This window comes from Crotalus tigris, unplaced genomic scaffold, assembly GCF_016545835.1.
Source record: "Crotalus tigris isolate CLP2741 ecotype Arizona unplaced genomic scaffold, ASM1654583v1 scf7180000019137.2069052, whole genome shotgun sequence".
NCBI lineage: Eukaryota > Metazoa > Chordata > Lepidosauria > Squamata > Viperidae > Crotalus > Crotalus tigris.
In genome coordinates, this window is record NW_024097395.1 from 310,481 (window position 1) to 333,990 (window position 23,510).

General features: G+C 40.8%; 1 protein-coding gene and 1 long non-coding RNA gene across 2 annotated transcripts in view; one reads left to right on the forward strand and one right to left on the reverse strand.

The window, feature by feature from the left end:
- The window catches only part of LOC120315473, a 30,309-nt gene extending 29,225 nt beyond the window's left edge, over positions 1 to 1,084 (forward strand). Inside the window, exon 3 of the long non-coding RNA XR_005558700.1 lies at positions 460 to 1,084. This is a non-coding gene — a long non-coding RNA (uncharacterized LOC120315473). The remainder of the gene's footprint in view (positions 1 to 459) is intronic.
- NSMCE2 (NSE2 (MMS21) homolog, SMC5-SMC6 complex SUMO ligase) overlaps positions 1 to 23,510 on the reverse strand; it is a 251,358-nt gene that overhangs the window by 10,830 nt on the left and 217,018 nt on the right. Inside the window, exons 5-6 of the mRNA XM_039359834.1 lie at positions 1,152 to 1,255; positions 150 to 256 (exon numbers count right to left, since the gene is read on the reverse strand). Of these exons, the coding sequence (XP_039215768.1) occupies positions 150 to 256; positions 1,152 to 1,255 (211 nt within the window). The remainder of the gene's footprint in view (positions 1 to 149; positions 257 to 1,151; positions 1,256 to 23,510) is intronic.

Consider the following 23,510-nt stretch of genomic DNA (forward strand, 5'->3'; position numbering starts at 1 on the left):
TCTGCATTTTTAGCTCTGCAAATTGAATAAGGTTCGTTCTCTCTCTCTCTCTCTCTCTCTCTCTCTCTCTCTCTCTCTCTCTCTCTCTCTCTCCTCCCCCCCCCCTCTCCGCCCAGCTCCACTTTCCATCAAAGCTCAGGACTACTTACTTGACTTTCTTCTTACGTTGTTGTCTGCGCCGGATGTGTTCCAAGATGGCTTCTTCCTCATAGGTGTGGCCGCAGATTTTATTCCTAACTGGTTTCTTCATTTCTTCCTGCAATAAAGATATTGGGCAGCACAACCGATTGTTCAATAACTCAGGAGTGTCTGCCAGTGGCTTCTGTATTATTGTTGCAGCTCCCCAAATTAAAACTCATTAATTGACACTACAACTACTGTTATTTATAATTATTACTATGATATAATGCTGCCAGCACATGAAGTAATTTGCAATTGATTTTCTATCATACATGGTAGGACAAATAAAAGGATTGCTGAATCAAGGTTTGAAAGAAGAGAAGGAAAATAAAATGAAAACACTTAAAAAAAGAATAGGATTCCTGCAAGGATGGCAGAAGGACAGGAAGACCTGGAGGAACGTTTTCCATGGGGTCGCGATGGGTCGGACACGACTTCGCAATTAACAACAACAACAACAAAGGATGGCAGAACCTGAGTCCAAAACTAACAAGGCATCTTTTTTATATTCTTAAAAAATAGAATATGTTCAAGATTGCATAAGACAAGTAGGTTCACTTTTGTCTTGCAAAATATTATTGAACCACCAGAAATATATTTATTAAATAAATAAGGCAAAAAACAAGTGAAGAAAGGGGATCACTCCAGACCATAATCTTCCATGTTCAATTGTCTGTTAGGCATTGTATCCCTTTAGTTTTCAACCAACCTCTCTGAGCTTGGTTATTTTCTTGCAGACATTTCATCACCCAACTATGTAACGTCATCAGTGCTAAAAGAGAGTGGGGAGACTAAACCTCACTCTCTTCCAGCACTGATAATAGTACCTACTTAGGTAATGAAATGCCTACAAGAAAACAACCAAGTTCAGGGAGCATCAAGGACCCCACAGATCAACCTTGAGCCACAAACATTCTCTTCTATTGGTAACCATCATTACTTCCTCTCTGCTACCTATATGTATGACTTACCTGTGTGATAGGGCAAATAAATTTCCTCTGACTTTGCGTCACTGCAAGATCCTCATCGACTTGTTCAAGGGCTGGTCCTCCTTCTGCTTCTGGCTGGATCCCAACTGCAGCACGAGAGAACAGAGAAATGTCATTCAGTCTTTTCTGATGCATCTGTTTCAGTCATGATGTATTTATTTGATTTCTACAGCCATCCATTTCCACAAGTGACTCTGGATGGCGTACATGAGAATGATGCACTTAACTATGGATGCAAATTTCCCTCTTTGAGAGAAATGAATTCCCTCTAGATAGATAGATAGATAGATAGATAGATAGATAGATAGATAGATAGATAGATAGATAGACAGACAGACAGACAGTCAGACAGACAATGATAGATAGACAGACAGATAGACAGACAGACAGACAGACAGACAGATAGATAGATGCTTTTTTAAAAAATTGTCATTGCTGGGACATATGTTGAGGCTGGATGTGGTTAGTACTGGACTGGAGACCACAAGGAGCTCCCAAATCTGTAGGCTAGATCATCCCCCATCTCCTTAAAGAACTCATTGGTAAAGCCCTCCAGTATTGTTGTTGGGAATATTAGGTGAGCATATCCATAACCTCTACGAGTTCAACTAGACGTAAACATGACTTTACAATTCCATTCTTGGCAGCAATAGACAAACAGAAGTCTTCTCCTGTATTGGCTATGTGTCGCCATTAAGACTGTATATCTCAGGTCCAATAAAGGTAGTCCTTGACTTACAACCATTTGTTTAATGACCATTCAAAGTTACAGCAGCAAGGAAAAAAGTGACTTATGACTGGTTTTCAAGCTTCCAGCCATTGCAGCACCCCCAATGATCACGTGATCAAAATTTGGGCTCTTGGCAACTGTCATGTACTTTTGAGAGTCGCACTATCTCGGGGTCTTGTGATCACCATTTGTAACCTTTTCAGCCAGCTTTCGATGGGCAAAGTCAATAGGGGAAGCCAGATTCACTTAATGACCACATGATTCACTTAACAGCTGGGGCAAAAAAGGTCATCAAATGGGAGAAAGCTCACTTGGGATCCAGCTGGAACTGCCTTGCTTAACAAAAGAAATTTTGAGCTCAATTTTAGTTATAAATCGAGGATATCTGTACTTGGATAGAATAAGAGAGGGGGGGAGGAAGGAAGGAAGAAAAAGAAGGAAGGAAGGAGGGAAGGAAGGAAGGAAAGAGAAAGAAAGAAAGAAAGAAAGAAAGAAAGAAAGAAAGAAAGAAAGAAAGAAAGAAAGAAAAAGAAAGAAGGGAGGGAGGGAGACAGAGAGAGAAAGAGACTTTCTGTTCCATTACCATAATAACTGATTGGTATTATCATCTATTTTTCCAGCTTGGCTTTCAAAAGTACAACATATTCCTACCCAACTTTATTGCTACTGCTAATAAGGGTAGATGGACAGATATCCCACATGTGTTTCATGGCTGTGGAATTTCAACAGAGCATTTCCCATATAAGCTGATGTTTCCTGCACCTTGCCCTGAAGTTTGAGCTTATTAATACACCATTAATAATACAGTATATATGATCTTTGTTTCTATTTGTATTTCACACTATAGCAAACTTCAATAAAAAAAATAATACCGCATAGAGCGTAGGCTAGTGATCTATAACATATTACACGTCTCTATGTACAGCAATTCAGCAGAGATGTTTTTGTGAACTCAAAGAGAGAGAGAGAGAGAGAGAGAGAGAGAGAGAGAGAGAGAGAGAGAGAAATACTTTTTATATTCTTAATTTACCCCCAACACTCAGGATAGATGGACTTGCAAGAAAAATAGTAAATGTCCCTCTCTGTGAGTGCAGTTTCTTCTGTGTATTAAGTTGCAAGGCTGGACAATAGAAGAGGGAGGGTATATATGTGAGACAGTTTTGAATTCAGGCTGGCAAAACCCAACTCCAACATTTACCTCCATCGCTACCAAGATCATAGTTTCACTGTCAACCTTCCCAGATTAATTTTGGTCTTATAACGGGGGTTGAAAACTTGGGATGATTCATGCCGTTGATGAATCAAGCTACAGTATTTCTATGGAATGCCATGCTTTGTTGCGCCAGCTTAACTCCTTCCATCTGTCAAGGCAGAAAAACAAACAAAAAATTGGATCTGCAGAATACAACTTTGTTTCTCTGCAGGAGTGGGATGCATCTATGTGGGGAGATGAACTTAGCTAGTGAAATAGAATGGAAGAGCATCGTGGCTGTTACTGTTTCTCTACTTTTTTTTTTTTAAAGCCACCAGACCAAAATATTTCAGAAACAGACAGCTGAAGGCTAGCTAGGCTACTTAAAGTTTGCACAAAGATTGCATTCAAACAGCCAATACAGGTAGTCCTCAACTTACGACCTCAAGTGAGCCCAAAATTTCTAAGTGAGACAGTTGTTTAGTGAGTTTTGCCCCATTTTACGACTTTTTTCCCCACATTGTTAAGTGAATCTCTGCAGTTGTAAAGTTAGTAACACGGTTGTTAAGCAAATCTGGTTTCCCCATTGACGTTGCTTGTCAGAAGATCGCAAAAGGTGATCACATGATCCTGGGACACTGCAACCGTCATAAATATGAACCAGTTACCAGGCATCTGAGTTTTGATCTCGTGATCATGGGGATGCTGTAAAGGCAGTGGTGGGATTCAGCCGGTTTGCACCACTTCGACAGAACCGGTAGCTAATTTTTTGTTGCCCAGGCCCAGAATGGACTTCCGGAAGCAGCATCCAAACAGAGAACCGGTTGTTCACCTATTTGAATCCCACCACTGTGTAAAAGTCATAACTGTAAAAATAATCCTCAGTCACTTTTTTTCAGTGCTGTTGTAACTTCGAACGGAGAGAGAGAATTTGAGTTCACATGCCCTGAACCTTCACAGATCATGTTGGACTGTCGTATATGGGTTGTTTGGTTTCGCCTTAGTCTGTCATGTGAATCCATCCGGGCACGATGATTGAAAAGTGGTGGTTTATGACTAAGCTCAATAAGGAGAAGCTAGCCAACTCTGCCTTCCACAACAAAAGTTCAGCACTAGAGCTTCAGCCTGGCCTTTCCCACAGTGAGGATCAAAGCACGATTCGGCCATCTGGGTACCCTCCAAATTCCAAGCCAGTACAGCTATGCTGGAGTTGTCAGTCCTAGCACAACACCAGGCTAGAGAATGCTGGTGTTAGGGGAAATAAAGGGAAAACCTGTTATTCTAGTCTGAGCTCCTTGGGAGAAGGTGGAGGGGGGAAAAAATGAAATAATACAAAATAAAGCCTTCAAAAATTAACCAGCAAACTAGGAAACTCTGAGTGCGCATGCTGGTTGGGTAATTCTGGGAGATGAAGTCCACTCATCTCAAGGTTGCCAAGGCTGAGAAACAGTGTCTTAGGAAAAGGGAGAATTGAGTAGCTTCAGGAGAAAGAAAGTTCTGCGTGAAACTAAATCTTGGACTGGTTTAAGAGCTAATCAAGGCTTTAAACTTAGGCAGGTCCATGAAGACCTTTTTTTTTCCTTCTCAGCAGCGATATCAAAGGAAGGCTGAGGGATTCTGGGAGTTGAAGACTATACATCTGAAAGCTGCTAAGATTGAGAAACGCTGTCTTGGGGGCAGTTCTGTTTCACAAAAAACAGAGCAGCTTGCTGCATTATTCACCAAGGGACTCTAAGCTAGGGCTTTTCAACCAGTGGTACGGGTACCACCTGTAGTATATTGGCACCTGGCAGGTGGTATGCAACCATCCTAGAAATGTGGTAGCGGGGGAGGGGAATGAGCTGAACCAGTGGTAGCACCGCACAAGCCTGAGCGAGAGATGGCTAGAGCTGCAGGGCTGTCAGCGGAAGCGCCAGGATCGGCGCTTCTTTGGGACTGTCAGGGCTCAGTGGAAGCATCAAGATCAGCGCCAGGCTCCAGCTGGAGCTCGGCGCTGATCCTGGTGCTTCTGCTGAGCCCAGAAGAAGCACCAATCAGCTGGAAAGCAGCACTGATCCTGGCGCTTCTGCTGAGCCCAGAAGAAGCGCCAATCAGCTGGAATGTTGCAGCCTCTCCAGGGTCTTGTGATTTACACTCAGATGCTTGGCAACTGATTCATATTTATGACGGTCACAGTGTCCCAGGGTCATGTGAAGTGATCAAAACCTGCTGCAACCACCCAGCAAATGGGGGGGGGGAAATAAAAACCAAACACCCCCCACCCCACCCCCGCTGCCAATTCTCAACAGAAATGCTCACAACAATGAAAACCTCAGACAGGAGGAAGAGTGCCGCCGGGTGAGCAGGCAGGCGTCTTGCTCGGCGGTGGCTTGGGGGGCACTTTTTTCAGTGCCATTGTAACTTCGAACAGTCACTAAGCGAACTGTTGTAAGCCGAGGACTACCTGTACTTTATCACTTTTTTCCTTTTTTGGGGGGGTCAAGTTTTTGACTCCTTGCTAGGCGACTGGTGGTACTCGGATGTTGCAATATCCTAAAAGTGGTACAATGGGTGAAAAGGTTGAAAAGCCCTACTCTAAGCGACAGATCTTCTCCAAGTAGCCCCAAACCAGTTTTACTCTGTGTAATATCTTAAGCAATCAGACTTCGAGCATCTTCAAAAACATAAAGAACCTGCTTTATTGACCATAATAGAAGCCTTTTCCGATCTGGTGCCCTCCAAACATGTTATGGGTAATGGATGATGGTATAGTCCCACACAGCTGAAATAGTATTATTCGCCTGGATAGCCAATGGCTTTTTCAAACAGCTACCTTCTCCAGCCCTCCAATCATAAATCAGGTCAACTTGATATGGAAACTGGAACCGCTTAAATTGTGTAAACAAGAAAAGTAGTCATTTCAACTTTACACCTCTTTTAAAATGGAGAAAGGGAAGATTCCATCAGAGGTTTAAAAAAGCTCATTATTACATTAGAGTAAAAATGTGATATAATGGAAACTAATGAGGTCGCTAAAATAGGGCAAGATGTTGGAGTGCCTCAACCTCCCATAAATTTAAGTTATATTCTTTTTTATTCTTTACCATAATATTTTATGAATATGCCCATAAAATTAATGCTTAAACATTTTCATTGTCTATTTCCATTGAGCTGGAGCCAGTTACTGTATTTTCTATTTATAGCAAGTTCATTTTTAATAGTCGTAATTTGAACAATAAGACCATTTTGTAGGATTCATTAACCGCGATAATCAAGCCCTTATCTTTATAGATCTTTCTGTCTGCTAAGAAATCAAATGAGTTCTTCATTCAATAGCAATTTAAAACAATCCTTTAATAAGTCTTTTCATGTAGGGCTTTAAGGAAGTGCATTTTTAGAAGCTCTTAATATACTCTACTTCTATTCCTCAAGGTTACATTATCAGTTATTATTAGTTATTTGCTTTATGTTAGGATTGAGGCTTGGTACTTGAGACTGTCTTTTCAAGTCTGTTATCAGTGGTCTAACATCAGTGATTTGAAAAACACGGCTTGGGTATAATCAAAAAGAAATTACAACCAACAAAAAGAAATACTCCTTGACTTAAAACCATTTGTTTAAATACAGGTACTCCTTGACTTACAACCAACAAAAAGAAATACTCCTTGACTTAAAACCATTTGTTTAAATACAGGTACTCCTTGACGTACAACCTTTCATTTAGCGACTGTTTGAAGTTACAATGGAACTGAAAAAAGTGACTTATGGCTGTATTTCACATGATCATTGTAACAGCCCAGTGCTCACGTGATCAAAATTCGGACGTTTGTCAACTGGCATGTATTTATGACAGTTGCAATATCCTAGGGTCACATGATCACCTTTTGCGACCTTCTGACAAGCAAAGTCAATGGGGAAGCCCGATTCACTTAACAACCATGTTAGTAATTTAACAACTGCAGTGATACACTTGACAAGTATGGCAAGAAAGATTGTAAACTGAGGCAAAACTCACTTAAGAACTTCCTTGCTTATCAATGGAATTTTTGAGCTCAGTTGTGGTTGTAAGTCAAGGACTACCTATATTATCATTTAAAAAAAAATTTAGAGGGATATTGGATATTATTAACTGAACTGACAGTATTTATACAACCTGCCCCAATCCAAAAGGACTCCATGTGGCTCACAAGAAGATAAAACCTTATACTAACAGAAAAATAGTAACAGGGTTTTGGCCAGGCAGTCACCAAGAGTCAAGATTGATTTGAAGGCACATTTGTTATTTATATAATAAAAAAAATTCATGTATGATATAAAAAAAACAAACCTCAAACTTTAATACAATTCTATAGCCATCTCCTTCCTTCAGAAGCCATTCTACCTTTTTTAGATCTAGAAGTTGATGTAAGTATACAAATGCTTTTCAGAAGGACTATTTTCTTTCATTTATTTATTGAATAGGATTAGATAAGACCCATTTATTTAATAGTCTTTGAAGTCTGAGCAGTAAAATAGTCTTGCTCCACCAAGTCCTCTCTCTAAGGCAGCCTTTGCAGCTTGGCAGCACGGCTGGGGGGAATTGGGCCGTGTGAGCAGTGGGCTGGCATGCATGATGTGTGCGTGCACACGGTAAGCATGCATGCAGTTCAACTTGCACAAGCAGTGGGATGGGACATTCCAGCCACGCACTTGTGCAGCCCAATTCCGAATAGGCCTAAACCCAGGGGTTAGGGACCTCTGCTCTAAGGCCTCACAGGTGCACTCACCACTTCTGGAGGCAAGCTGTCCCGCTGATTAGTTGTTCTCACTGTTAGGAAATTTCTCCTTAGTTCTAGGTTGGATCTTTCTTTGGTAGGTTGCCATCTGTTACTTTTTGTCTTGCCCTCAAGTGCTTTAGAAAATAGGTTGACCCCCCTCTTCTCTGTGACAGCCCCTCAAATACTGGAAGATGCTATCATGTCACCCCTAATCCTTCTTTTCATTGAACTAGACATATCTAATGTCTGCAACTGGTTTTCATATGCTTTAACCTCTAATCACCTAGACCAGTGTTTCTCAACCTTGACAATTTTAAGGCATGTGGACTTCAACTCCCATAATTCCACAGCCAGCAATGCTGGCTGTGGAATTATGGGAGTTGAAGTCCACATGCCTTAAAATTGTCAAGGTTGAGAAACACTGACCTAGACATCTTTGTTGCTCTTCTTTGCACCTTTCCGGAGTCTCAACATCTTTTTTATATCGTGGCGACCAAAACTGGATGCAATAGTCTTAAGTGTCATCTTCCCAAGGCATTATAAAATGATACTAACACGTCACATGATTCTTGATTCTATCCCTCTGTTATATATCATTTAGCAGTTATCATTCAGCAGTTCAAAACTGCTGATGTCCGTTGTTTCTCCTCCTCCACTTTGGAGTAGCAAAGCCTGTCCAGCTTCTCAGTCATATCTGGTAGTTTTTGAAAACCTAAAGTCATTGTGCCTATGGTTCAGAATCCATTAGGATTATTTTCGTCATGGCTGTTGGAGTGCAGCCTCATTTACTGAAAAAATTGATGTCAGTTCTGACTCCACCACTGAAAAATCACTGCTTAATTTTGAGGAGTGTGGCTTGACTTATGATGTGACATCAAGTTCAGTTTCAACACAGTCAGCCCTTCTCTAGATGATTTATTCCTAACCTGTCCCTTGAGATCTCCACACAAAACCCCACTGTTTCTGTAATTAGGTCTATCTACCTTGCTGTTTAATAATCCTCTTCTCTTCCACCTTTCACAGCATTACATATTTAGGAAGCTGGGTTATCTCACAATGTGTCCAAAATATAAAAAATTGTCGCTGGCCATTGGTGCTTTGAGTGAGAACCCTGGATTGGATTGTTATAGGATCCATTTGTTTTCTTGGCTGTCCACTACCTTCTCAAGATTCTTCTTCAACCCAAAAGTTCAAAAGCAGCAATACTCCTTTTGTCTTGCTTCTTCAAAGCCCAACTTTTGCTTCCACACAGTGTCACGGAGGAAGCCATTGCCAGCACAGTACTGATTTTTGCAGGTCTATCTTTTCCAAAGTCTTCCCTGCTAACCTACTAAACGTTAGCCTGCAGCATATTTCTTGACTTCTGGTCCATGTACTTTTGATAGTCAGTTCTGAAAGGGAGAAGTTGTCCATCACTTCAATATTTTCATTTTAAGGCTAATTGTACCTGTTGTCATCAGTTTGGTTTTTATACTTTATCTTAGTCCCATTTTTCTCCTTGATTTTCATTATCATAGTTTCCCAGATCCTTTGCGTTTTCACATATTAGAACAGTGACATCAGTTCCATCATAAATGTTCATTTTTTCAATCTAGCCTCCCTCAATATATATTCAGTACATGTAAATGACTCCAGTTAGTTTAAATATCATACTGGTTATGTAAGAGAAATAAGCATCTCCACTTATATTTATAGTATTTTCTAATGATAAAAAATCCTTTTTTTTTTGCTTAAGAACTTATTCTTCATTGCCATTGCACTCCAATTTTCTGCTTACATAAATGAGCACAAAAAGAATAGGGCAGATATAAACATAAAAAGATAGATTAAAAAGCCCTTTTCCTATGCACTGCAGTTGGCTTAGATAAAACAAGAATTCACTTAGAGAGGATAAAATGTAAGTCAGTATCACTCCGAGTGTGTCATACAACTAATTGTTAAGAGTTGTTGGGAACTCTGTTTCATCAACTTCTAAATGTCTCCTGTTGTTTATTCCTGCATTCAAGAGACATTTTTTGTTTGTAACTTCTATGGAAATATATGTACTGTATTACCGCCTCATGCTATTTCCAATAGTTTTATATCTGCTCTCAAATTAATTATGCTGCTTGAACAATGCTGTTCACCTGGGTCAAACTGACTTGGAGTACACAAAGTGATTTAAAGCACAGAGCCTCCCTTGTGATTGCATTGATGTACATACCACACAAAGCTTCTAATCTCTAAGATTGTGAATAGCCAAATTCCTCCTTGCCTGAATGATTAAGGATCACCTAAAAGTCATAAAGTACATCCGCCTTCTTGCTCCATGGACAACTAACCATGGTATTGTTGAGGAGTAGGTGAACCTGCCTGTTATTTGTTTGGGTGAACTTGTAACTTTGGTTGATTTGCTAGACTTCTCTTTTAGAAGCTAATTTACAAAAGCAGATCCTTCAATTAGAACATTAATTTTTGATTGCACTGTCAACAAACATGGCAACAGCCAGTAACTTAGATATTCTTAACATGGTGAGGGAAGTTAGCCCAGAGAAAGAAAGATTAAAAAGGCAGAAAAATATATTTTTCCTCAAAAGGACTTTTTAAAACCAAACCTGGCCCCCAAATCTAACTCTCTGCCCCAAGCAAGGCTTTAGCCCCATACAAATGCAGATGTAAAAAAAATCTGAAAGTTGAAGCCAGAGCAATCAAGAAGACAAAAGAAGATCTGCATACCCCACCCAAACTCTAGGAGTCATTAGCCCCATCACCTGGGAAGCAGGATATGATAATAGAATTAAACCACAGATATCAAGGCCTAGACAAACACTCAGAAACAGCCTCAAGGTTCATGCCACAGGAACAGGAAACTATTCCAAACAAGGCTAGAGAGGGTATAAAAGCCTACTACCCCATGTGCTCAGCCCCTTCTCTCCTCGGCATTTTCCTTCACGGGCCACATTATCTTTCTGCAATAAACTGTAACCTTCTTCCCAAAGCAGTCACCATGTTTGCTTATTTATTTCCGGCTTGGATGAACCAGGATGAAGACTTTACTTCTAGCAATGGTATGACACCATGTTCATTGAGGATATCATCTATCTGCCAAAGCAACTAAATTGACTTCCCACATTTAGTGTTCCAATATCTCAGGGGCCGCCACAAAGAAGAGGGAGTGAAGCTATTTTCCAAGGCGCCTGAAGGTAGGACAAGAAGCAACGGATGGAAACTAACCAAAGACATAAGCAACCTAGAATTAAGGAAAAACTTCCTGACAGTTAGAACAATTAACCAGTGGAACAACCTGCCTCCAGAAGCGGTGAATGCTCCAACACTGGAAGTTTTAAAGAAGAGACTGGACGGCCATTTGTCTGAAATGATATAGGGTTTCCTGCCTGAGCAGGAGTTGGACCAGATGACCTCCAAGGTCCCTTCCAACTTTATAATAATAATAATTTTTTATTATTTATAAACTTTATAATATAATAACAATAATAAATTATTATTATTATTATGTGTGTGGAATTTGAACAGGAGGCAGAGAGTGGGGGCTGGGAAAACAGACAGATAGGCTGGTGTGTCTTTGATATTAAAAGGTATCATCACAGGATTATTCCTTTTATTACTATTATTAAATATGCAAGATAAACAGATAATATATATGTAGATACAAGCCATCAGCCCTAAATCCTTTGATGCAACTAGCATATCCTCCCCATTCTTATTTTTATGGTATCAGGGCATCTGGCACATGGAACAGACTATCCTTTCTGGACTGATAAGAATCAAACCTTTTGAAGCTGTTTTCTGTGGGCAATTGGTAAACAAAATCTTGTACCTGCCTGGTCTTTTCTTCTCCAGTGTGTTCTTCTGAGACACAGCAGGTGCCACCGCCCACTGGCTTTCAATGGCAGGGGCCAAATTGTACTTCCTTTCATCTAGAAAGAACACCATGCCGTGTCCATTCAATTCGGCTTGAACTGCCTCTGCACAAGCTTTTCAAAACTCACCTCTAATAATGACGAGTCTTGTATTTATTTCTATTTTGGGCCTTCCAAAGGACGTGTGAAGTTCAAATAGTACTAGTACTGTTACTTCAGGGGCGGCTGTGTCTGTAGTGGGTATCTATGTGCATTTACACAGAGACAGTTTTGTTTGTTCCAAGGTTGAACTTGAAACAGGACCAGTGAGTTTGATTGCTCAGCTAACTGCCTTTCCAAAAGGAACTGTTTTCTCAGACTGCAAGCAGTAGAAAGAAGGAATTTTGTGACAGTATATATATTTTTTTACTTTCTTTAACAGCCAAGGAGCATTGCAACAGAGATTGAACTTCCATTACAATACCGTGCCCATAATCTTGTACATTTGAACCCCACTAGTTTCTTTCCATTTACAGACCCTCCTGTTAACAGCATAAACCAGTGACCTTTTAGACACCGAGTGCCCCAAAACTGCCCCCCTCCGCTCTGCGCCATGCCCATGCCCAGCCCACCCGCAGAGTCACCTACCACCTCCACAACCCGCTGCAGCAGATTGCCCAGGCGGCCCTGCAGTACCATGGTGGCCATGCCCTCCACCCGCGTCCCGCAGCATCAGCTGCATGCAATGGGGCACGAGGGCGGAGTCTTGTCTCTGCTGCCCAGCTGCCATGTCCTTGACTGCGCTGCTCCACACGGGCCGCTCTCGGGGCGATTCTCCTTCGGGGGGGCTGCTGGTGAGAATGGGGCCACGGGGGGGGGGATGGGGCTGGGGTGACGGCGTACGTGCCCACAGAGAGGGTTCTGCGTGCCACCTCTGGCACGCGTGCCATAGGTTCGTCACCACTGGCATAAACAATTGAGACCCCAAACCTTTTCACTGGGCAAATATCTGGGGAGATTCTCAGTCATCCAGGTTGTCTTTGTCCCAAAGGTGGACAAAAGACAAGTGGACAAAAGAAAAAAAACACAAAAAGTCCAGTTGCTTTTTGAAAAAGTAGCTTTGGGACTTTCATTGGGCAGAAAACACATCTGCAAAAGCTTGTGACATAATAAATCTGTTAATCTGTATAATGATTGAATGGGAATCTGATGATTCTTCAACATGGCTTCTTGAACTTAAAACATACAACACATAGTAAGCCATGAATCATGGTCTATCACTCACATCATGATCAACTACTAGACTCTACCCTCCTTGTGCTGGTCTTGGGACCATAATAAAGATTTGATTTGATAAACCAGAAAAGACCAAACAAAAGAAAACCAAACAAGTACATTATGGATTAAATGTAGTAAGCAAACCAACCCCATAATTGTTTAATTATCTAAGACACTTGGAATGCAATATTAACATTTTTCTTCTCCTTTTCTTAGATACAGGGGCGAGCAAAGCAGCCCTGTTTAAAATTTTGAGTTCTAGATGCCTTTTTTGCCAAGGTTTACTGAGATAGAAAGACTTTTGTTCTTTAATCCATCTGAAGAGGACAGATGCTATTTGGAACAGTGCACCAATATTTGGGCTTGCAGAAGTGAATCACCTATCTGGACGACACACCGATAAAAGAGTGAAATCTGAACACACACACACTCTGCCCCAGAGACCACACCCCTCCACGAAGGAAGATTTCACAAGGCAGAAGAACTCTGAGGAAAGATGGATTTATCAGCACCCCTCCCAAAGTAGTAAGCTGCTCGTCAGAGTGAATGGCCTCATAGGTGATTATTCAGAGTAGTTCAGTCAGAGGTCAGTGTCCCAAGGATGGAAGATCAGCACGGCTCTTTCAACATCTGCGTTAAAGCAGGGGCAGCTTAGTGTAAGCAATATGATTTAAGCAAATGGCCTTTGCAAGACTGTGGGTTTTGAAAGCTACAGCGCTACAGTTATTGGGAAATAAGACTCTGAGACTTCCCATCAGATCAATGCTCCAGTCCAACCTTCACAAGATTTCAAGAAAAAACTTCTCAACCGAAATGGATTTTCCAAATGGTTGCTAGATACATGGCATGAACACATGAAGGACGTTGATCTGGATCTCAGGCTAGTTCAAGAACAGAAATTGGAAACATGGCCCCCTATATCCAAAGTGTCTTTTTCTCCTGGCCATGCTTGCAAATCTCAAAACTGATTTTCTAAATAAATAAATGGCCCAAATCTTTTGAGATTCCATGCACGATCTCATGTGCGGGACAAAATCTTAACAGGTTTCATGCATGCTCAAAACTTTAGGAGATATTTATTTTATTTATTAGCAACCAGACCATAGCACACAATCACACAGTGGGATATGGGACCTAAAAAGCTTACCAGATCCTAGTTAATACTATCATGGACTTTTGTTCTACCGGCATGGTTACAAAACGCTACAGATTTTTTGTTCTAACTAATTGTGTTTATTTTTCAATCCCAACTCCCCAAGTAAACTTCACTTATTTTTCCTACATAATTGTTCAGATTACTATAAATCAGGGGTGGGCAATTAATTTTCCCATGGGGCCACCTGAGAAACGGTGACTGTAGTAAAGGGCCAAACCAATAAGTTCACATGTACATAATGTATGTACATTGATAAAATAGTCACCTTCAAAGTAAAAGTAACACAGTTCTATTGTATACATGGCATACACTTATTTACATTTGATTACTAATTTCTGACTGACCTCACATGGGCCAGATAGGGACAGCCAAAGGACTGGATGTGGCCTAGGGGCTATAAAATGCCCAGGTCTGCTGTAGATTATTCCACTGCCCCCAAACCTCAGAATTTATGTCTCAATTCCTGTGCCTTTCCCTAATCTAATAATTTCTCCCTAAATTCTTTAGCAATATTTATCTCCTTCAATCTGCATAGCTTGCACCATTCAGATATAAGGATGGTACTTGAGCAAAGGAGATGTTCCAATCTTTTTATGACTGTCCTAAAGGCATGGCTGACCTCATCATTAAGCATTGCAAAATAAAATGGAGTTCCAACAGCCATTAAGATTAAATTTAGGTGTGTACCTGTTCATGCATGAAACTAGTGCTTTGCAATATCCCTGACCTTTTGGTTTGTAGCTTCTCAGCCTTACCATTTGCAGAAAGCATCTTGAATTACCATTTTTAATCACATGTAACAACAAACATTCCTTCAAATTCACCTGTTAAGTGCAAGAAACCAGGAACCAGGGTTGTTCAAATGAGTACAAGTTTATACAGGTTAGCTCTCTTACAAGAATCTGAACTACTAATGGTCAAGGCAAATTGGCAGTAGATAAGAGTCAACAGAATTCAAGGATGGCTGGATGTAGATCTCTTGTGGGTGTGAAGGGATTCAAGACTGATAACTACTTGACCCCTCCATCAAGCTCAGCCAGTCATTTCCTACATCATCCTTGCTCATAAGATAACAGAGAGCTGGAGTATGCAGAGATCATTTGAACATTTCCCATCAAAAACAGTATGAGACCCATGAGCTATGGCAGCAACAAAAACAGCTTTCACCCCATATGAAATAGATTCATCTTTGCTTCATATGTTACAGTACAAAAAGGCAAAATAAGTCTTGTGTCTGATATACTTGTCTTTTTTAGTGTACAGATTCTTGCTTAAGGACATCATTTACAACCAAATCAGATTCCAAAAACATGCAGAGATATTCTTCTCTGGCATTGACTTTGGAATCATCTTTCACTAGAGATTCACCACAAAGAATCTCCAATTATAGATCTTCCACAAATGGAAGGAGATATTTTTATTCTAACTAGTAGAAGGACAGACTACAGGATGTGGGTTGCAAAAATCTGAAGAACTACTAAATGACAACAAAGAGATACAGCAAACTTTCTGCTGCTCTAATGATTGCTTGGAGTTCTGCAGTTCACATCTGGTAGACCTAGAAATAGTATAGAGCAGGGGTGTCAAACTCAATGTCATTGAAGTCTGCATCAGCATTGCGGTTGCCCTCGGGGGGTTGGGTGGGTGTGGCCAGGGTGGGTGCGGCCTACTGGGTGAGCATGGATGGAGTGGGTGTGGCCTACTGAGTGGGCATGGCCACTCTACATCGTTCGCGTCAAGGGTGGCTGTGAGTGCCTGGCCAGGAATGGGACAGATCTGAGGGTCTCTGGCAGAAGGGGGTGGGACCGGGGCAAGCGCCAAGGCATGGTCCATTTCTTCATTCCTCACAAAGGGTGACACCTCCCCAGCATGCACCCAGGGGGCAGGGCCGACACAGCAGGGGCTGGTTCCTCGCTGTTTCTAGACGGCCTTGTGGAGCTAATACTGAATATGTTTCAGCATAGATGGCCACCACAAAATTGTACATTGGCTCCCAGACGGCCTGGGGCAGGACCAAGGCAGCGGGGGCCGTTCCTTCACTGTTTCCAGGATGGCTTCATGGGCCACATGAAACTACCTTGTGGGCCGCATCCGGCCCCCGGGCCTTGTGTTTGACATGTCTGTCTTACAGAGTCTGTATCTTAAGAGGAAAAAGTCTTCCTTTCCTTCTTCTCCCTCTGTTTCTCCCCCCTCCTCTTCTCCTTTTCCTTTCCTTCTTTCTCCTTCCTCCTCCTCTTCCGGCCCCGGGCCTTGTGTTTGACATGTCTGATATAGAGTATTTAGGATAAAGCTATTTTCCCTGTGTCTTGGACTGGGGAAGGTTATAAACCTAATAAATAGAATGGGAATGAAAACCAGACTTTCTGCATTACATTTAAATCTATTTGCATTCGTTTGTGTTTTTCAACGCCTGTCGTAATTTTCCCTCTCAAGCCTTAATTCTTAGACCGGTTGATTAGAATAAACTGGTGGAACACACACTTTTCAGTAAATATTGCCAGAACAGATGTTCTGGGATAAAAATGGAAATATATAGCAATAAAAGAATATGAAGCAGTTGAAACGTGTTTTGCATAATGCAACCCGAAACAACATTTTTAGAATTCAGTTATTTTAGTATAATTACAAGACACAACAGTGCCAAAACTAGACCAAAGCTATTATTCTATTCATTTTTAAGTGAGATGAGTGGGTGTTGTTATTTCCTAGATAGAAAACAATTGTTGGGTGGGGGGGGGGTTGCTTACTTCTGGATGGGGTGGGGGGTAATTTGTCTTATTTATAATATAAACATATATTATTTATATTTATTATGGTTTGTTGCACAGTCAGCCAGGTGTTCAGACTGTGTTTGGCATTTTTGTCTGCCTATCGAGTCCTTCCCAAGGACCTGGGATAGGCAGGTGTGGATGATGTTTATCTATCTATCTATCTATCTATCTATCTATCTATCTATCTATCTATCTATCTATCTATCTATCTATCTATCTATCTATCTATAATTCACATATTTGATCAGTCTTAAAAACCCCAACTAACGAACCACTGAAGTACTTAACATTGTGGTCCTTATATTTGGCATCAAGTTGCTGAAAATTAGTGAAGTCGTTTTCTAGTGGAAAATGGGAGAAAATTCCCACTCTCCTCAAAAACTAATCCTGAAGCTTCCCAAAGCTACCTGCAAAAACCAGAAAAATTAATACCATCCATTTGCCACTTTGGGAACATCCTTAATATTACTGTGTTTTCCTGTAATCGCTGTGCAAAACCACAGAAGCTGAATACAAAGTGGGCCATTTAAAACTGCCAAGTACACTGCTGCTCTCTCAGAGGAGTCTAAAACTAACACCTGGCTGCTAAAAAAAAAAAAGCAGGAAAAAGCAAAGCTCTCTATTTTCCCATCCCTTCTACATGGATATAAAAGGAAGCAAATCTTTTTGTATTGAATTCTGAAGCAATCTTATTTTCCTGTTAAATTTAAATTAAGGGAAAGGAGCCTTGTTTCAAACGGGGGGGGGGGGGTGGCATTTATAGCAAATAAATGGAGTGCATTTCTCCACCCAAGTAGGACATCTTCCAAGGCTTTCTACAACTGTGAGGTGATGATATACTCCTTCATGGATAGTGCCTGCCCATCAAGCATCAACCCTGCAACAACAGAGAAACCCAATGGACAAATAGCAACTCCATCTCCCTATGGTTCAGTTTCAGCCTGTTGTCTCCATCCAAATCCTTACAGCCTTCCAAGCACTGGGGAAGGCATTAATAGCATCTCTCTTACAGCCTGAAGAAGTGACAAACAATTGAATATCATCACTCATACTGATGATCCCAAACCAGCCAGCCAATTCATTTAGATGTGAAAAAGCAGAAGGAAGGAAACTGACCTCTATAGCACCTTGCATATCAGGGGCTACCAGGCTAATCTCTCCTACTCCACGGTCACTGATTGAAATCACCCACCGAAGAAGGAACAGAACCATTGCAGCTTTTGGATCCATCAGGTTAATAATAACAACAACAACAACAACAACAAACAACAACAACAATAATAATAAGTGCCTTGGATACAATCCCCAAACAACTGGAGCACCACTTGAACACCATTGGCATTGACAAATTCACCATTAGTCAATTGCAAAAGGCGGCCTTATTTGGAACTGCTTCCATCCTGCGACGATATCTGTAATACCATCAAACATCCACATCTGTCTATCCCAGGAACTGGGTAAGGACTCGATAGGTAGAAAAAATGCCAAATCCAATCTGAACATCTGGCTGACTGTGTGATGATAAATAACAACAACACTAATAATAATAATAATAATAATAATAATAATAATAATAATAATAATAATAATAATATGGTGGTGGTGCTGCTGCTGCTGCTGCTGATGATGATGATGTTGGAAGGGACCTTGGAGGTCAGGCAGGAAACCTATACCATTTCGGACAAATGGCTGTCCAGTCTCTTCTGAAAAACTTCCAGTGTTGGAGCATTCACGGCTTCTGGAGGCAGGTTGTTCCACCGGTTAACTGTTCTAACTGTCAGGAAGTTTCTCCTTAGTTCTAGGTTGCTTCTCTCTTTGGTTAGTTTCCATCTGTTGCTTCTTGTCCTGCCTTCAGGTGCTTTGGAGAATAGCTTGACTCCCTCTTCTTTGTGGCAACCTCTGAGATATTGGAACACTGCTATCACGTCCTCCCTCGTCCTTCTCTTTGTTAAACTAGACATACCCAATTCCAGCAACCGTTCCTTGTGTGTTTTAGCCTCCAGTTCCCTAATCATCTTTGTTGCGCTTCTCTGTACTTTCTAGAGTCTCAACATCTTTTTTATATTGTGCTGACCAAAATTGGATGCAGTATTTCAAGTGTGGCCTTACCAAGGCATTGTAAAGTGGTATTAACTCTTCACGTGATCTTGATTCTGTCCCTAGCCTAGCACTGTGTTGGCTTTTTTGGCAGCTGCAGCACACTGCTGGCTCATATTTAAATGATTATCCACTAGGACTCCGAGATCCCTCTCACAGTTACTACTATTGAGCAAGGTACCACCTATACTATACCTGTGCATTTGGTTTTTCTTGCCTAAATGTAGAACCTTACTTTTTTCACCATTGAATTTCATTTTGTTAGATAGCGCCCAATGTTCAAGTCTGTCAAGATCCTTCTGTACCTTAAGCCTATCTTCTGGTGTTGCCTATTCCTGCCAGCTTGGTGTTGTCTGCAAATCTGATGAATTCCCCATCCCATTTGGGGCAGATGAACTGAAGAGGACCCTCTACTGTGCAGAGACATGAATGAGTGGCTACCAGTGTGAACTGAATCAGAACACAATCTGATCTTGACAGTGGAGTGATGAAAAAACTTGCCATCCCCAGTTCACTTCCTCAGAGACAAACACAAGATCTAAAGCAGGGGCCTGCAACCTTGGCAACTTTAAGACTTGTGGACTTCAACTGGTTGGAGAATTCTGGGAGTTGAAGTCCACAAGTCTTAAAAGTTGCCAAGGTTGGAGACCCCTGATCTAAATTGTTGATTACCTGTATGTGTCAGGCTTCAGATAAGCGGATGGGTGCTCTGAGGTCATGAACTTCCAAGCTTTATTGAAGCTAATCCCATGGCAAATTAAAGTTCCATCACATCAAATCTATTATACTGATTGCAAACTGATAATTATTGGGATGCAAAGCTTTATAAACCAATCATTTTTCACACATTTGGCTGTGTCCTTGATTCTAATGTTTTAGTCAGCTACAGTTAAATTCATTTCAAATATGTCACCTCTCAAGTAAAGGCACTGGGATGGTTATGTTTATGACTGTGCCCAGCTTGGGGGGAAAAAAACCCACAGAGAGGTTAAACAAACTTAGAAGCATTCAGGGATTCCTTTCTGAATGTAAAAGGTATTGTTACATTATTTGATTTTGACATTTATGTTATAGGTCAAGGTTTTACTCCAAAAACAAATATTTAACTTCAGCAGAAATGGATATTGCAGCATTTTAGCATCATCTCTTGCAAGGTGGTTTATTACTATATTGGCCTATTTCACAAGACTTTATCTTAGACAACAAATGGGCAAATTCGTGGAAAAGTGGCTACTTTTTATGGTGTTTTCGAACAGCATTCCTTCTGATCTTTTCAACATGACCCTTTTTTATATTCAAAGATATGCCATTAGAGCAAAAAAAAAAAAAAATCTTCATAGTCAAATAATGCTTTCTTTCTGGTTCTCTCTCACTCGTTCATATGCATAACACTATTTTTACAAGTTTTTAGAGCTATGGAAGATGGGGATCGTTGAAATGTTTTTGACCATATCTCACCATTTTTGATATGCTGGTATTGCTAAGAATCCAATTATAGCACCCCAACTTTTTTGGCTTTGTAGATGGGGGGGGGAGACGGGATGGTTCCATGCGCACATCAGGCAAGCATGCAAGCACAGCTCCATTTGCATGAGCAGCGGGCATGCGCACCTATCACTTGTGCAAATGGAGCACGCGCACACGTGCTCACCCACTGCTTGCGCAAAAGGGGATGTGCGCACGTTTACATTCACCTGTCAATTCTGCAACCTGCATAAAGACAACCATGCTGACCTTTATTCATGATAGTATTCTTCAGCATGTACTTTTCTTGAACATGGAAATTCTACGTAGGAGTTGTGTAAGGAATTTGAATAGGCACTTTTCTTATCCCTTTCAGCTATGTGTATCATATTTCCATCTAAAAAAGTCCTCTGGATAACTTGTTTGTTCAGGCAAACCTCCCGCCAGCATCTTCAGTATAAAATATACCGTCATAAGAGCTAGAATACTCTTATGCAAACCAGAAACCTGATTTACACATTATGCCATATGTCATGCAGGTAGCACTTGACTTACAACCATTTATTTAGAGACTGTTTGAAGTTACAATGGAAAAAGTGAATACTGAGAAAAGTTACTTACAACCAATCCTTGCAGCATCCCCAGGGTCATGAGGTCAAAATTCAGCTGGTTGACAATCAGCATGAATTGATAAGGCTGCAAGGTTTCATGATCACATGATTATTGCCATAATCAGTTGTGATCTTCCCACAAGCAAAATCAATGGGGAAGTCAGATTCGCTTAACAACTGGTGTGATTCATTTAGCAACTGCTGTGATTCACTTAGCAACTGTGGCAAAAAGGGATGTAAAAGTGGGCACAACTCACTTAACAACCCATTTGTGGTCATAAGTCAAGGACTAGATTATGATTTGCTGATTTTGGCTTAGTGTTATATGTGAAGTTACCCATTTCTACTGAGCATTATGTATGGATCAAGTCAACAGTGGGCACACTTGCACAATGTGACCATAGAACCACATAGCTGAGCAACAAATACATTCTCTGTTCTACAGATAACTCGCCTGTAAACTAGAAGACTACTCCTGGTTGAAAAAAAAATAGACAAAGATTCTCTACTTTCTCGTAGGTTTGTTTAGGGATTTTTCTCTTCCTGGGTTTTTCCAGATGGGCAGACAATAGACATAATAAACTAAGTGGCTTCACTTGAAATGACCCCTAGAACATAATGGTTGGCCATCTGGCTATTCAAAAGAGAAGGTATGTTCGCTAGTAAATCATGGAAGGCTAAATCCATAGGTAAACAAGACTATGCTGCAATACATTTTGACAGGCAAATTTGTATCATGAGAGCTCCACAGGCCCATAATACATATATATCTTCTCCATAAAGCAGTAGTAGCTAGCATAACAGTTTGTTGAATTTGACAGTTATGATAGAATGATGCTCTGCCAATTTCTTGGTCCATCGCACCAGTCAATACAAACCAGCTGCACCTTTTCACATTTTACCTAAATTGTTCACAAATGCAACCATACTGTAAAGCCAAAACAGGAGTTAACAGCACGGAACAGTATAAATATATCCCCCTGTGCCTTCAAATAGCTTTGCCTTTCAGCTGCTGAGCCTGGAATTGGGAAAAACGATGCAAATTAAATGGGCACAACATGCTAGAGGTGTTTGCCATGCAGATATATATTTTTTTAAAAAAAAAAAATCTCGCCGGTTAGCTTTCTGCTGAATTAATGGCTTGGAAAAAGACTCTTTCATCCAGAGATCTACCACTCCACCGTGCAGAAAAGAAGGTTGAAGACCTGATGAAGGATTCTCAAAGCAAAACTGCACACGATGAGAAAGAAGAGAAATCATTGTTTAAAAAGATGGAAAGGGTGGATCTGCAGTAAAAGCTTTGAGTCACGACTTTTGTAAACACAGAGACTTTTTTTCAGTGAAAAACTTCCTCCTGGCAAAATGTTGTGTTACCCTCATGTGTGCTCACTCTTTCCCATTCCTCCACACCCATCAGGTGAAGAAACAGAAATCAGAGTCATCTGCAAGTCAGTGGCATTCCCTGAGAGGTGTTATTAGCTGGGATCACACATTCCAGGATTACCAAATTCAGGCCATGGTTTATGTAGCGCAGATAGTTTTTAAAATAAGGAGCTTGCTTGCCCAGATTGATCAGGAATTAAGGCAAAGGCTTTTCCTTGCGCCAATGAAAACACTTTTTCCTCTCCGATGTCGAAGCAGCTCCACATCAGCAAAGGGGTGGAGGAAACATCTGGAAAAGTGCTCAAGAGTTATGACACAGAAATGCAGCCATCACTTCATGCTATCTGAGTTCAAGAAGAAGGATTTTAATCCTGAACGGCTCAAGGTTTACTCAGCCAGCCATCCTTCCGAGGTCAGTAAAATGAGGAGCCAGATTGTTGGGGGCCATATGCTGACTCTGTAGACAATTTAGAGAGGAATGTAAAAACACAATGAAGTGGTATATACAGTAGTGGCCAAAATTGTGGAAACCTTTTGGGAAAAGTGTACTTTTGAGGTTTGATGGCTAATAACACCACTTTTTTTGTAGTAGTAGTACCATAAAATTATATATCAATGGAAAGGTAATTTAATCAGGAATGTAATACAACAAAGTTTGTTCAATTATCTGTACTGTATTCTATGAAATGTTATAGCCAAATAACCAGAAAAAGGAAGCACAACTTGCTTAGGTTGATATCAGGTAGCTTTTCTTCATCTGATTGTAGCCAATGAGCATGAGTGTTTTGAGAGCCAATCAGGTGTCATCTTGTTTTAGCAATGAGCCAATCACATCACAGTAGGATTCAGTTACTGACGTCATGTATTGAAGCTGAGAGGAGGACATTTGTCAGTGTGTTCTGTGATCGCTATCAAGTTGGTTGGGGTTTTTTTATGTTCTTTCATTTAGTGAGCTTGTAAAACATAATAAAGTTAAAGTAATGGTGCAAAGAGTTGACTGGTTGCCCAGAAAGCAATGTAACATAGTATTATTAAGTGAACAAGGCTACAGTTATAAAGAAATTAGAAAAATTGATGGAAACCG